The 16,266-nt window shown below is 36.6% G+C and overlaps 1 protein-coding gene across 2 annotated transcripts; it reads right to left on the minus strand.

The window, feature by feature from the left end:
* Positions 1-512: 512 nt before the first annotated feature.
* LOC130087648 (polycomb complex protein BMI-1-A) lies at positions 513-10,775 on the minus strand. Of its 2 annotated transcripts, XM_056254069.1 has the most exons (14): positions 10,590-10,775; positions 9,792-9,903; positions 9,619-9,682; positions 9,506-9,534; positions 8,952-9,006; positions 3,721-3,850; positions 3,509-3,605; positions 3,193-3,248; positions 2,887-2,937; positions 2,652-2,757; positions 2,420-2,462; positions 2,213-2,311; positions 1,941-2,021; positions 513-1,744 (listed from the first exon to the last, which is right to left on the minus strand). In XM_056254069.1, exons 1-14 carry the CDS (start codon positions 10,723-10,725, stop codon positions 1,424-1,426), a joined length of 1,380 nt encoding a protein of 459 aa, XP_056110044.1. In that variant the 5' UTR covers positions 10,726-10,775; the 3' UTR covers positions 513-1,423. The 2 variants fall into 2 exon arrangements, with proteins under 2 accessions (XP_056110044.1, XP_056110043.1); XM_056254068.1 differs by lacking the exons at positions 8,952-9,006; positions 9,506-9,534; positions 9,619-9,682; positions 9,792-9,903; positions 10,590-10,775 and adding an exon at positions 6,520-7,051 and having other exon boundaries at positions 3,721-3,853.
* Positions 10,776-16,266: the final 5,491 nt, after the last annotated feature.

The following is a 16,266-nucleotide window of genomic DNA, read 5'->3' on the forward strand; positions in this document are numbered from 1 at the left end:
GAGATTCACCGACACTTTCCGTTTCTAACGACCAGGAATGACTAGGTAATTTACACAGGCTAGTTATAAGCCACAACTGGAGAAGTTTGTAGCACCTGCCTCTCAATACCTTCGTCACAACAGACTTTGAAACCGGTCAAATGGATTTAGTCATAAGTTTACCAGATAGCATGCTTCAGTTACCAGTATATCGCACGAGCATTTAATAGATGTTCATCCGCGCTTTGACATATCTGCATTTTTGCTATGCAAAAAATAAATAAACGAATGTTCTGTAGGCCTGGCCTACTACATCACCATTATCACCACTTTGATGGTTATTTCTTGGAGCTTATTGACAACTTTAAAAGTTTTGCACCATAATAGGCATATCTACTTATTTTACATAATTAGAAATCCGAATACATTTATTCGGATGTTAAAGTAATGCATGAATATAGCCTACTTTTGGTAGGCCTATTTGTAGATTTCTCTTTATCTGATTCGAAGCAGCATTAAAACGCAAGGCGATGTGAAAGTGTAAAATGTTTATTTAGATGTTTTATACTGTGCAACAGTCACAATACAATAGCTGTCAATAGTCTACAATCGACCAATAAGACAATGAACACTGAAGACATCAAAATCTTGTCCAGAAGGATAAGTTGGGGCAGTAGCTGTTTGTCTAACGACAAATTCGTGTATGTAATTGCTTGAAAAGCAGTCTGAAAGATATGTGTGCATGCTGTACAGGACTTGAGCATGACCTCGAAACCAACCTGACGGCCCGAACCGGCACAGTGGAGCATATCGTACAATAACTGCAAAAACTAAACTTGAATTCCCAAGAACTTCTAATAAAAATTATTAAGCCAAATAGAACTTAAAAGTTGCATTTCTTTATCCCTTTGAACGCGCAGTTCTAATATAGTCTTTTTGTCATTTAAATTTGAACTATATAGGCTATATGCCTTTCTTTGATATATTAAAGGCAAGAATATACCAGGAATGTTCCGTAGCCTAACTACCCCAGAAAAGGCAAACTAAAATCAAAAGTAAATGTTTTTTTAACATGCTTTTAAAGAACATTATAATACACATGTAAAATACAAGCAACTGATAACGCAATTTTTTTTAGGGAAAATGTAGACCAAGAGTAAAAATATATAAAAAGGTATAATTCAGTCATTTCTGCATTCTGAAAATGCCGCAACCGTCGCTCTGCGCTCCACTTTGCAATCAAATGGGCCTCTAACTTTCTCACACAAACTTAGAAAATCCAGCAATGTGTCGAAAGAAGCGCGTCATTTCCACTACGTTAAAGTTACATGTATAATATACTGATAATAATGACAAAAAGAATGGCTCTGCCTCTACATGACACTACGTTGGCATGGAAATAGCTGGATTATGTCTGGCGTTGGCTTTATCGTAGTCCCTCTTCTCATCCCGACGACGTGGAAGATCCGTTCAGCGCTGTCTTTCGCACTTTGTTGCCAAAGCTGAACTGTCGATTTGGGCTTGTCATCGTCGTGCCGTTAATAGGGTTGGAAACATGGCTGAAATGTGGCTGTGAAGGCTGAACCAGTGTGCTTGGACTCGGTAGTGGTGAGGAGGTGGATGGGACTCCAGCGGGACTGCTGGCCTTGTCGCTGGCTGAGTCGCTTTCAGAGCGGTTAGTGCTGTTCACGCCATCTTGCGGATGGGTAATCTTCATTTTTTTACAGCTGGGCCGCACGCGGTATTTCAGAGGCAGTGGTCCATTCTAAGTAATGTGCGAGAATAACAGAAGGCACTTTATCATTTAACGCCGGATGCTGAGCAACCAAAATTCGCAATCCACAAAGCAACCAATTATCATTCTTAAGATATTTTAATATACATAAATTACGTTTTAAAATGGAGTTTGTAAAGTCACAGTTAGTACTCTTTTGACACTAAAAAAATATTTGAGAACTTACTCTTCTCCATGTGTAGATGTAGGCAATGTCCATTAATGTGTAATAATCCTTCAAAGGCTCATCCTCATACATAACTTCAATCTATTAGAACAATAATATTAAAAACAAGCACCAAAATCACACTGCAATAGATGCAAAATCTGAAAATGATAACAAATACCATCTTAATACCCTCTTTATATCTGTATCTGTAACAAACTACTAAGGGTTAAAAAAGGCCAGAAACTCTTTTGCAAATTAAACTACATCCACAATAACATTGATCACATTACCTGGAAAGTAGGAGGTATATCCATTTTGCTTCTCAGAAATTTCCTCAAATGCATCACAGTCATGGCAGCAGGGCATTGTAAGTATCTTTTATTATTAACCTGTTTTTAACACAAATACTTTATTCAGATAAGCTTTATTGGTGCAATCACCATTATCACAGAAAAAAAACTTTTTTAATAAGAATCAATATTCCAGATCTTACTTACCTCTTCATTTTGCCTCTCATCTGTGCAGCCTTGCTGTTGGGCCCTAAACAATAAATCGTATAATTGTAAAAAGAAAAAAAAAAGAGTGCTAAATTATAACTTGTCAATTTTTGTATCAAATATCTTTCATATTTAGTTAACACTATAGCAGAAAGGCTATTTCAAAAAAAGGCTATGTTACACACTTTTACAACTTTTATAACAGAATACACTGACAATAAAAAAAACATACCTTTGATCAAAAAATTCAATTGACAGACTGATTATCTCATCATCTGTGATGATTCGCTTGTCTTCGTCAGCAACTTCCCCTCGATCCTCATTTGATCCATTTGCAGCTTTGAAATAAAATGAAAGAAGAATAGTGGCTTTAATTTAAACAAATGTTAACAATTAGACTACACAGCTGTACAACACTCTTCAAACAGTTACCTTAACAGTTCAACAAACTTGTTTTCAATACTTACCATCAACAGACGGGTGTTCGGCATAAAAATCTCTTCTACGCTTCATTTCATCTGAAAACAACATTTCGGTTACACTTTATTTAAAGGTATCCTTGTTACAGTGTAATTATACATTTATGTACTGAGTAAATTAATTAACAACATGTACTTATTATAGGGTTAGGGTTTGGTTTAGTTGTGTGTAATTATGCATAATTTATTACAGTAAGTATGTTACACATGCAACAAGTACACTGACATTTCCAGATCAAGCATGTGTGACTAAATACAAACAATAATTACAATCTTATACAATGACTGACTAACTTTTGAAAAGACCAGGAACCAACTTGTACACAATGTCCTGTAGAGTTTTGTCAGACCTGAGGGAGGAAGTGTAGATGTTGATCAGGTAAAGGTCAGGTATTTTTTATTGCAATTTAGACAGTCCTGTTGCGACCGACTCAAATGTTATTTCTTAATTATTAAAAGGCATCCACAATAAAAAGAATATGCTAAATAAATACATAATTTCAGATAAGAAGAAACAGGATGGTGATTAATTATGCTTGCAAATCAGTATTAATTATTACTATTAGGCCTACTAAGTGGAAAGATGGAACAGAGTGATTTTAAAGGTTACCGAATATTGAGAAGTGGCTTTGTTTTGTGGACCTGCACATCACATATGGGACAGTATTTACTGGTTTCCAGGTACCGGACAATGCACATTTTACAAACTGAGGATCAGAGAAATATCACAGGATAAGACACATTATCTAAATATGTTGCATGATATATATTCCAATATAGCCACAGAAAATAGGGCAGCACATCTCATATAGGCCTACTTACATGAGTGCAAGCATTCTATGATTGTTGTTGCATCTATGAAATATCCACCACATAAGACGCACATCAAATGGGGATTGAGCTCTGTAATCTTGATCCTTGTTGTACGATGCATCGTCATGGGGTGGAAAAGAGCCTGCAAGGACATCAAAATAAGATAAACAAAGCTAAGCAAATGCCAGAGTGTGGCTATGACTACTCAATCAGCTGAGAGGCTAACATTTTTGTTTTTGTGGACTGTTGAGTATACATATGCAGGTAATAACGAAATTGGGGCAATTAACAATCGCTTAACAACCATTAAAAATGTTAGGTCATCTCCTAAACATGGGTCTTCGGTGCAGTAAAACCCCACAATTGCTATGTAAAGCGATCGTTAATTCGCTGCAAAGTCAGATTCACCGAACACGACATGACAGTTCACTGCACAACTCACCGGCTATAACGCATCCGTCATGAGATTCTACATAAATTAACTTTACGTGACGAACACCTTTTATGGTTTCTATAGCAACTAAAGCTGCGTCACATGGCAACGTACCAAACAGCTGAAATGGAACATTCCGCGTAGAAACGAATGCATTGAAGCGCCAATTTTTATTTAAAACCTAAATCTCGCCGATTAAATAAAGCCTACATGAAATAGTGTGCATGTTATGCGATAACGGCCTTCCAAAAATAAAGTTTATCTTAAGACCTCGCATGAAGAGCTGAAATAAAAGAATGAACAGCTTTATTACCGATGATGCTGATCTCCGTTTTGCCTTGACAGTCTCTCCCTCCAGCACTAATCTTGTAATCGCCCATTGCCAATGAATGCACCTTGCATTAAACTATAGGCTGCCCGTTTGACATCTTGACTATCGTCATACGTTGCTATAGCCTATACTGTTCATTAATCCTGTTTTTGAAACACATTATTACGTCGGGCATTCACTGATAGCCGAAGACAAAGTGCTATAAAGTGCTGAGAGAGTTCACAACAATGAGAAACGACCAGAGTAAGCTAGAACTTTAAACAGAACACATAATGATGAACGTGACACTTCTCAAACTCGTGCTGGATGAAGCATACCAAAGTAACCTTTGTAAACTAATTCTTATAGAATGCGTTTTGAAGGTTAATTGGGCAATGTTAACCTACTTGCTGTAGGCTAATATAGTCGTACATTGTCATGTGACAGTGACAAATCAAGCCATCGGACTAGCCTACACAAAACTACTCGAGCGAGAACACGAGAAAACTTTAAGCATAAACATAGTGATGTTACTCCACGCGAGAGGATATCAATACATAAATAAAGATTAAGCTAAATGGTCCGTAAGACAGCTTTCAAATCAAGATCGGTCTAGAGGATTTTTTTTTTTTTTTTTTTTGACAAGGCGTTCATGGACTAACATTTATTTAGTGAACCATCCACCAGTCAAACAGAAACGATGCTAGAGTTCTTGTTCTTGCAAGCGTTTCGGTTGGTTATAAAAACAAAACCACAAACTGAACGCTGACTACAAGCATTCTGGTGATGCATGGTGATACATATAGCCTAGAATAAGTAACTGTCAAAAGAAGGAAACGACCCTTATACATGAATTGTGCCACGTGAGAAAGTGCAGAGTTTACAAAGACCTGTCTGGCCTATTTCGATGTAATCAAAATGATGACAGACCGGGTTAAAGTAGGCTAATCAATATTCTAACACGTCACTTATAGATTTAGCTCTGACATTCACAACTTCAGGGAGTTAGGGAAGTTAGTCTATATGCAAAATGATTCACCAAGTCTTAAGGGAAAAGCTGCCGCTCCTATATCAAGAAGTGCGCAAGTTAATAATATTTAAAAAACACATTCTGAAACAACCCGCCGACAAAGTCCAATATTAAAATATATTTTTCTTCTTGACATGACAACACACAGCACAACAAGGCTTCCGCAGAGTAGGAAGGGATAACTAGCCTAATTCTTGAGCTTAAATATATATATATATATATATATATATATATATATATATATATATATTTTACATCTAAATGGTAGAGTAGGCTATAGTAGACAAATGTGCTTTGTCAAAGTCCAACAAACTGATGTAAGAGCCATACAAACCTTGTGTAAGCAAGCAGCATTCTTCTGTTAAGTTGAATAAATGAAAGAAACCACTAAAACATTTTAAATACGTTAAATAAGTAGCCTACCTGAGTTCATAAATATGTTGTTTTATCAACCACATATCTTCCGTGTAGTGAATGATTACTGTCAACCACTGAAAGCTTTGTCCTGTGCATCCGACAACAGGACAAGTTTAGGTTACCATGTAAATTTAAGTTAAGAAAACACACAAATAGGTACAATTCAGCAAAATAACGAGTTTGCCCGGTCGTAAACATAATACAGATCGCATATCTATAAAATTAGATGTGACAACAATCGCAAAATCCTTTAGAATTCAGCCTCACATGAACAGACGACCCGTCTCTACCCGATTTCGCGTGCACATCAGGATTCATTAATAACTAAACCATTCAATTTAAGCCAGAAACACCAATCAAACATGATGATGGCAATAACTGATAATCCTACAACAAAATGAGAATCATTCGCGCAGACAGGACACAATATTATTAGATAAATTAACTCAAATCTATAACCACGCGGAGAGACGGAGACAATGTTGCGTACGCGAGGCTGTCAGTTCCCGCATCCACTCTAACACACGTCTCCATTTTACACTCACAAAACACAGATGCATTTTGAGTACACAGTCTGAAATTTGACATTGGTAAGGGAAGATATCGAAGAACACATACCTTACTGAGCTGGAGTGAATAGTCGAGCCTGGAGGTGGTTAGACAATGAAAGTTAGAAGTCGTTCAGTAGAAAATGAATACGAGCCAAGCGGCCATCTTGAAAAGGGCTGCAGACGCTGTCAATTGCAATAAGAGAACGGTGGAGCAGGGCGCATTTCAATAATAAAAAAAAATATAGAAAAGGTCCGGTTGTCGATGTGTGTGCCGTGCTCGGTTCCAGATCTTGTAAGCGGTCTTGTATTTAGACCTCCCGCTAGTAAAACGGTCAGGTTGATGTGCGTTTTCTCTAGGCTAGCTCCTTCAGTCTTCTCTTTGAAAAATCCTGCGCTGATGGTTCAGTGGAAACTGACACCGTCCCCAAAATGGCTTGTAGTTCGACCGCCCCGTGCATCACGTGATCTAATTCCTTAAGGGTGGCCTGGGAATATGTGTCGGTGTATTCAGCGCTGCTCGCGTTCCGCAAATAACAAAGAATTGCGTTTCAAAGTCTGTTTGACTGTGGTCCAGCTCGTTAGGTTTACACAACAGCCGGATAGGTTCTTGTAGGTCAGCTTTGAACCGTTTGCTACTTTTTTCTGCAAAATGATCTCTCTCCGTCAACAGCTTTGGAGAATGTGATTCATAACGGAGGCAAGATCAACTTACCATAAAACCCGAGTCACATAGCATCTATTCATAGACAAAGATGGTTAAATGGCTAAATAGCGCAAATGTGTTGAGAAAGCAATTAATATATTAGCCTATCACATGTTAAAACATAGGCTATTGTAGCCAACCTAACCCGATAGCCCGTTTCTGAATTAATTCATGGTGGTGAATGTGATGCAGATGCAAAGTAGTAGCCTACGAAATCCACTTATGGTCGGGAGTCCCCTAGAAAATAAGTGTTATTTTGCTTCTAGAAACTCAATGACGCACAGTAACAAACATGCCGCATATTAGGATTGACTTATCCTATAAAACCCGGTCCTCAACCTAAACAATTTATAGTCAATATAATGCGTTATTTGTAGCAGTTGCCTATCAGCAAGGGGATCCAGGCCAGACACTTGCGACAAATGTCGATTTCTTCGTAAACATCCGTTTATCAAGACAGCCGACTGAGCTCTATAGCCTACATATTTACACAAAGGCAGGTTTGCTCATATATTTTTATTGTGTATTTTATGAAGAAAAAAAGTTACAGCATATAGGCCTATTCGATATAGGCTATGCGAAAATAACTCAAGAAAAAAACTGGAGTGCGTCCTGAAAGAAAGACACTTTGCCTCGTTAAACCTCGGCATCCAAAAGACATTCAGGAATCCAGGAATCAAGACTGGGATGCCCTCTCGAGACTTTTTGCTGCGTCCTTCATTTTTCCAACCAAATCCTAAACAGTTCAAACAATCCAGATTATCCACCAGCAAATGCACGGACATGTAAATTAGGCTACAATGATTTATTTTACAATTTCATAGGTTATTTCTATATCTGAGCTAAACATAAAATTACATTTATGCTCCAACAATGCGATAATGCATCTGTCATGCTGTTGTCTTCTTAGTGCCAAATCACTCTATCATTTAAAGATGATCAGTTGGTTGACATCGTAAACTTCTCAAACTCTTAAAGGCTAACAATAAACCTACAAAATCCTCTGAAAAACAGTTTTATGCAAGTTACCACACATAAACACTCAAATTAGAAAACAGCTGTTTTGACAGTGTGTGAATGATATGCGGACTGCTCTTTTATTGAACATACAGCAAAGTCAATTAGTCAATCGTGATCACAGATTAAAACACATCGGTTTTGTCATACATTTATTTTCACGCCGTGGCAACCTTTTTGGCTTCGGTCCGGTCAACAGCAAAAGATATTTGTTAAGTGATGTGACGATGATTGAGTGCATGAGAATTTTATGACTTGATCTTTCGACAATTCACCTTTGTGTCACCCCTACGACAAACACAGGCATCTGTGTAATGACTAAGATAATAAAATTGGCTTTTCCAGATGCAGAAACCCAACCCTGACATTATAGAAAATAATCAGGAAAGGCCTACATCTTTACCATGAATTAGCGGGTTATAGCCTATCAATTAACTGTCAAAAATAATTATAAAGAAATGTTAAATAATTTATTGCAATTTATCGTCTGTATGTTTCTTTAGACTAGGAATTCTTGTAAAATGAGGAAGGCCCACAAAATGCAACACTGTATAGGATAAAGTATAGGTTCTATGCTAAAAACACATCTTGATGTTAATGAAATAACATGCAGACATGGCTTAAATATTGCCTAATAAAAGCAACCCAAACCTTTAGAAAAACAACTTGATCAACGATCTAGGCTGAAGTAAATCATGACATGTTTACTTGTTTTTAATTATTAATTAGCCTAATTTAGGATAAAACAAACTAATGATGCAAATCGTTTAAAATAAATACCTGAAGTTGCTCCATGGTGCAACTAAAATTAATTTCCGAAGAAGCGCCACCCCTCTGCAAAAGTAACCAGAGTTTATTCAAAGTGAAGAAGAAAAAACATTTACTGGACATATAGCTATTGTATGTAGGCTATCTGGAATTACATACCTCGGTGTTCAAAGAAATCAGGTATGACGGCTGATTGACTTTATGTAAATGACTATTCTGCCGAGAGAAACAATGATTATGAGATATAGGCTATAAGTAGCTGTCAACGCTGACTAACTTAAAGAAACAACGTACCTTTATGCAATACTCAAGACGCCATGCAGCATCAGTTATATGGGGAGGACATGTATCAATGCTGAGGAACAATAAAGCAATTTTTAAAAACTAATAAAAAACCGCTTATGGCTGCGGTCATATTTAGAGTTACACAGTTGATTCATAACACTCTGCGATATGCCGAACAAGGAGTAGGCTATAATTTCCAATAAATAAGTGCGTGTAATAGGTAGCAGATGCCTTTTACAATAAAATATTTAGGCTACATAATAATATTTCTCACCTTGACAACAAATATTCCAAATTTGTCTTGTTTTTCTAAAAGAAAATAAACATTTATTTTACTGCAATGCAACTGCACTTTAATGGCATTTTGATTAGCATTTTGATACAAAACATTACCTGGAGTGAAGTATACAATAAGTCCACTCTTTCGATCTGGAACCTTGCGTCTTCAAGACACGAGCTAAAAGAGCACACGATATTTTCAGAATGAAAAAATAAAAAGAAAGAAGAAGTAGTGTTGAACAGTTTATTTTATCTTCAGAAGATCATTTCGGAACATGTTAGCCTACCTAATAGTTGATTTATCTGCATTTTGCTTTACTCCTTCCAGAATGAAGGTCGTTGCCGCAGAATGACAGTGTTTCAGGGTCGCCTGATCGATGTGCTTCAATTCTGGGTGACCTGCGATAGATGAAAAATTGCTCTCAAGAAAAGCTGTTGTAGCTACTACGTGCGTGCCGTGAGAGAGAGGGGCGGGGGGAGAAAGAGATGGAGAGATGTAAGCTATAGCCTTCTTGCGTTGTTTGTTTGGAACTGAACCAGCTATGCTAACAATGCTTTTGGCGATACAAATGTATACTTATTTGCCATACAAACTAAATCACATACATAGAATATGGGCTACAAACTGAGAGAGAGAGCGAGAGAGAGAGAGAGGGGGAAAAAGGAGACGGAAAAATATGCTTAGCGGGTAACTTAGCTAGCGCAGATGAGATAGCCTAACTTCACTTTTTTACTTAGACGAAAGACAACGCAGGCCACTACAAGCATGCGTTTGACCATAATCAAGTAAATGTTCACGAGTCCTTATACATTCATTCAGTTCTAAAAGAAAAAGAATGCAGTGTTGGTCATCACATAGCAGCTAATACGGCTAAGCAGAGGGATTGATGTACTGGACTTAGAACAATAGGCACACCGCGAGCACGGATGACGATCACACTCTGCCAATCCTTATGGGCTAGACGACATATAATATGCCAATCCGTAGAAAATAACATCAAAAAAAGACAGCGCAGCGCGACTTCCTTCTTGCGTGGAAAGAACCGGAAGTAATGCAGCACAAAGAAAAAACTCAACCATCTTACCTAAAACACTTTCGCATCGAGGCGAGACCAGACTGTCGAATACGAGCTCTGTGAATATCGTAAATGATTTCAGGTCGAACACATTTGGATCGGCCACGTTTTGAAGCCCTTTCATCACTGATTCCGACAACTCCATTTTGAGCTGCAGATAGCCTTGGTCACATGAGCGCGTCAGCTGATCTCAGGACTCGAATTGTCGGAGAACAGAGACGCAACGCGTGCATTACTCGCTGTTTACATTATTTCATTATGTTATTTCCATATAACCAGGATTAAAAAATAAAATAAAATAAAACACATAATGGCTGACAGCATCTCTGGCAAGATCTCTTCCGTAGCCTATTTCTAGGCTACTGCCTGTCCTGCATGTCTTTAGGCTATAGGATAAAACACTCGCCTGTAACCCTTTGTCAATCTGGCTACGTGCAAGCAGCCCATTTATTCTGCTGCATAACCTTTTATATTTCAAATTATATTAGAATGATTCGTGTGGAGGTTGAATTCTTAAATGCCTAGGGTAGGCTACCCATGGCAAGCTCGGTTGTCGGTTCTGTCTTACCGCTGCATAGGCTACTGCTTTGAATCAACAAATTAAATACCCTGGCTACCGCTTTTACCTACACACCTTGCAATTTGTTACGCGAAGAGATATTCTGATAGCTATGAGCCCAATCGACATGCTCAATTCTGATGAGCGACGTAGCTCTGTTAATCAGTTGCCGAAGACACTTTTGAAAGATAACCTTGGCAACTGCTCAAGAGATTTTATTACAAATTAAATGTTATGTTGTTTTGAGCGAAACTTTAGAACTTTTCATAAATAGACTAGGCTACTACACCATGGAAATAGCCTACAGTAGGCTAGGCTACGTTCAAATAAATCTAGAATTTACAAAAATCGAAATTTTAATTTAGCCTGATACATTCTTTAATGTTAGCCTACGCGTTTACAGCTATTACGCCGATTTTGTTTGTCGTAACCATTTCTGTTTTATTCATTAGCCTATTTGAGCCCTAAAAAGTTTTTTCACTTATGGCTATATTAAAAAGTTATTGACGTCACATAGGTTCTTCAGAACACTGGTTTCTGCGTTCTATAAAACACAAATAACTCATATTTCTCGTATGACATCCGGTAAGATATATTCTAATTGGAATTTATTTTGTGCAGTGGCTAATTATAAATCAGCTTATCAAAGTTATTTTCTACAAGCGACCATCAGCACTGAATAGATAAAACCTTAATTCGTAGCCTATTATGTAGGCTACAGTTGTATAAAAATGTACACTTTATCATATAGCTACCATAGATGTTTAGAAATTTAAGAAACTAGTTCAAAATATTTTACCGCATAGCTACTGTAAACACAATTATTTTTGTCTCTTTGCGTTCAAGATTTTTGAAGTAATGGTTCAATTTTATAAAATGGATAATGCCATTAGATAGGTCCGAACCACGTCGTAATAGCCTTTTCAGTTTAGAGAAAAGGTCTGCATAAATTGTCTGCACAAATCTGTGACAATTAACTTCAGCCAATGTATAGGCGGTTGATATTGTGACATGGCGAGAAATTTTAATAAAATTAATCTTAAACTTTGCTCTTCTTTTCTTGGTTTTTGGTGATTGTCAGGTAGCCGCTGATAGCTGCTGTCGAAACTTTCAGTCGCAGATCTGATGGTCATTGTGATGGTCAGTAAAAATTAATTAGGCCTAATTAATTTAACAATTAGTTTGGAATTAATTTAGTCTTAGGCCTATATCAAATTTCCTAGCAACCCGTGTTGTTCATAAAAAAGTTGTTTCATAAACCGTTGTTTTATTATGGTTATTAATCTTTTTGCCAGCAAGAAAAAATACTGAATGAATGGTGAGATCCTCATATTTTTTCCTGTTAAAATACTTTAGTATTTATTTAGGCTATTTATTTATTTATTTCGTTTAGGCTACGTGAAATATTCCTTAAAGTACCACACACTTCACAATAATCAATGATATAGGCCTAATATAATTATACACTTTTTAAAGTAGGCTAAAATGTTTTATTTTTATTCGGCTGTTTGTTCAAACATTTTCCCAAACTGATGCTATATTAGGCTAATAGTTCTGCAATAAATGTCAGTTGGCCTATTATTGGTTTTTCATGTGGTAAATTAAGCTTTTTAACATCTCACCATGCAGGCAGGCCTACTCAGTTAAAAACATTCTGCTAATAGCACACTTTTCTTTGCAAAGTTTTAATTGAAGCCTTAAGACTCTGCTTGATTTTACGATACAACAAAGTTGGTCAGTAGGCTATTTACGTTACCACCCCTAAGTCAAATGGCATAGGCTATAGAATATGCATGATGGCCAATATTAACCAGTTTATTTTAGTTAAAGAAGAACAACAAATGTAGAAGAAAAATAAAACAGCAGGCTATTATGTCATTGCTCTGACTTATGACAGAAGCACCGTTTTGAGGCTAAACTGATGTCATTAAAATATCCAGTCGACCTTGCCATTTAAGGGGTTACTCAAACACATCACGACAGCAGTTAAATGCTCCCAATTACTTCTTGTAGGAATACATTGGGCCCAAATTACCTGATAAAAACCTATCAATCGTCATGATACACAATTCGGCTAGCTGAAGATGCTTTTTTTTTTTTTTGCTTTTTTTTTAACCCTCAAACTGAACAGCGGCCATTTTGGGTAATGCCCGAGACAAGAGGTTGTTCAACAAAATGGATGTGACGTGGAATTATTAAGTGTTTCACTGAAAAATTTCCAGATGCCAAACAACCAGCTGTTAACTAGGAGGCTCTTCAGCAGCAAATGTTCAGAAGAAAGTTCATGCTAATAAGGGACAACTATGTTTAAATTAACCTTTTGCGCCACATGAGATTTTTATTAGGGGGAGGAGATCGCCTATTTAATAGCCATTAGGCTGTTTATTAAAATAACAATTGTAGCCTATTGCTTCGTGAATTGTCTTAATAGCATAGGATAACAGAAGCATACCAAGAGCCTAGCAAAGTCTACAAAGTAATGGCTTATAATAAGCCTAATATAAATATGATCATGCAGTAGGCTAAACTATAAAGTGACAATTGTGAAAGCAGGTAGGCTAGGCCTATGCCTGAAAAAAAAGATTAAATATCTTAAGTCTGAAGTAAAAAAAATATTTCGCATGATACTCAGTATTTGTTTAAAATGAAAAGGCATTATTGGTTCAGGTTGCATACAGACGTGCGTTTATTGATTGCTAATTTAATTTCTATTGTTGAAATTTCGTAATCAAACAATTAAGTATTAAACCACAATTTGAACAAGTCAACAAATGTTTAGTTTAATTGATTATTAATTGCTTAATTAATTCGTTAAATAATTCAATTAAATCAAAAACTAAATAAAGGTTCCAAAAGGGGTTTTCACAGCGATTACATTTTTTAGAACATTTTTAATAGGCTAATCTAAAGAACCCAAAAAGAAACTTATGAGCAATGGAAAGGTTCCACATGGTAAAGGTTTTTCATTGAACCCACTGCTACAAAGATAAATTCATCTCTGAAGTCTTATTTATGGAGATAAGCAACATTCAATATAGCCTATAAGAGGGGCAATAAACAAAAAATTAAAAGCCGTTCATCTGTTCCATATATCTAACAAGCTATGAATTTATTTATTATAGGCCTAAGTTATTTGTTTAGATTGCAAGCTCACTTAGTGGACGCCTTGCGACATAAAAACGTTTGGGTTCGTCTAAAATCAGCATCTTATTGGAATACAATAGCATTTTAATGGTTCTAAAATTCCCCTCCAAAAAGTTTACAACGTGAACAGATTATTAGGCTAATTCATAGGCCAACATTGGGATTTCTAGGAACTAATTGGACACGTGACAAAGGAATCAAGTGGAGAATATGGTGAGATAGGCTAGGCATATAAACTGTCAAAACAGATATTTTAACGTTTCTAGGCTATTTTGAACTTCGTCTGACACTTACATATTTTCTTAGTATTAATGATTAAACCTGATAGATTAAACCCAACATGGTGTGTTTGCTGCGGTTCTGATTGAGCATGACAATATTAAACTGAGTGACTTTCTTGGTTTTTAATTACAAGAATCTACTAAGCATTCATAAAATTTTCTAAGAGTGAGTTAATTGTTTAACAGGAAAATAATGTCAAAAAATAAAAGTGATAACATAGCCTATAGAAGAAAGGAAAAGGTTAAAAAAAATAATAATTAAGAACATAAAAATGGAACCGGAAGCACAAATTATCTTAAGATAGCCTGAAAAAAATAGTTTAAAAAAAAAGCCTACTTTTTATATAATAGGGACTTACAGTTTGACTGTCATTGTTGTAAAATACGTCTTAGGAAATATATTACAGAAATGCCAAAATTAATTCCCTGTAAAAAATAAAATAAATAAATAAATGAAACAAACAAGCTGCACAGCATTTATTTTGTATGATGATCTTATTTTTAATTACGTCAGCTGTCCGGACATTTCTCGTGAAGTGTAAAGAAAAAGAAAGTTGGCCTCATTGTAATGTGTGTGTGTGTGTTTGTGTGTGTGTGGCTGGGGGTGGGTCCTATATGGTTACGTCTCCTTTAAGACACGCGAGAGGGAACTTTCGTTTTTTGTTTTGTTCTTGAAAGAAATCATGTCAATTCATATGCGACCATGCATTGAACACGAGCATCATGGTAGCCTATATCAAATGCAAATGATCGAGTGCGACTAAACACGTTCTTCTCATTGTTCTTTGAATCGTCGATGCACATCGCCAAGTTGTTTGGGTGAATAAAAGTAGCCTAACGAAAACTGCATGCGTGGAAAAGTTAATTGTTAAGTTTTGATATCCTACAAAGCCGTAGCCTACGTAGGCTACACATTTTAACTCTTCGGGTACTTTTGTCAAGATTAGACCGTATACTTTCATTTACACACCACAGATGGCTTATTTAAATATTGGTCGTTTGATCATGTCGTCGAAATTTAAAAAAAATAATAATTTCCACGATCCCGATCGAGATTCTGTGAAGACGACTGTAAATTTGCGAAGACAAAAGAACACATATTATACCGCAACACCGCAATTTTGCTGAGCCTCAACTCACAATAATCCTATTTGCTTTGGCAATGCGTTTAACTTGGGCTCGTGAGAGCTATATTTGTTCACTCACTAAACGTAGCTATAATAAAATACACGTTTGCTCACTTCCCACTGATACTAATGACTTTGCCCCCTCGATTTTACAAGCCGCCGTGTTGCTTCATCCTGTGAACTGTTGGCAGTTTATTAGTGAGGTTTGGGAAATCCTAATGTTCTTCGTGCCAACCCCTTGCTCTATCTCATTCAGAGTGGGCACAGTGCCAAAAGTGAGTGCTGTGAGTCTCCGCCCCTCCCTGTAGTCCTGCAGCTTATTTGTTAAAGAGTAAACAGATCATGAGCTGGGCGAGACTTGTTGCTTTATCACCGTATTAAAACGGTGATGCCACAATGCGCAGAATACAAAACTCAGAATGCTCTGCTAAATGTGCAAATGTATGATCTTATTATTTGTCAGTTTTGAGCATTAAATGAGAGGAGGCCTTTTGTGATTCTTGAAATGTAGGCTAGGCTACTTTAACTCTCAAGATGTTGACTTTTGATTGCTCAAGAGGCCATTCAGCAACATT

The sequence above is a fragment of the Rhinichthys klamathensis genome, unplaced genomic scaffold (genome assembly GCF_029890125.1).
Source record: "Rhinichthys klamathensis goyatoka isolate OS25496 unplaced genomic scaffold, OSU_Roscu_1.1 h1tg000110l_1, whole genome shotgun sequence".
NCBI lineage: Eukaryota > Metazoa > Chordata > Actinopteri > Cypriniformes > Leuciscidae > Rhinichthys > Rhinichthys klamathensis.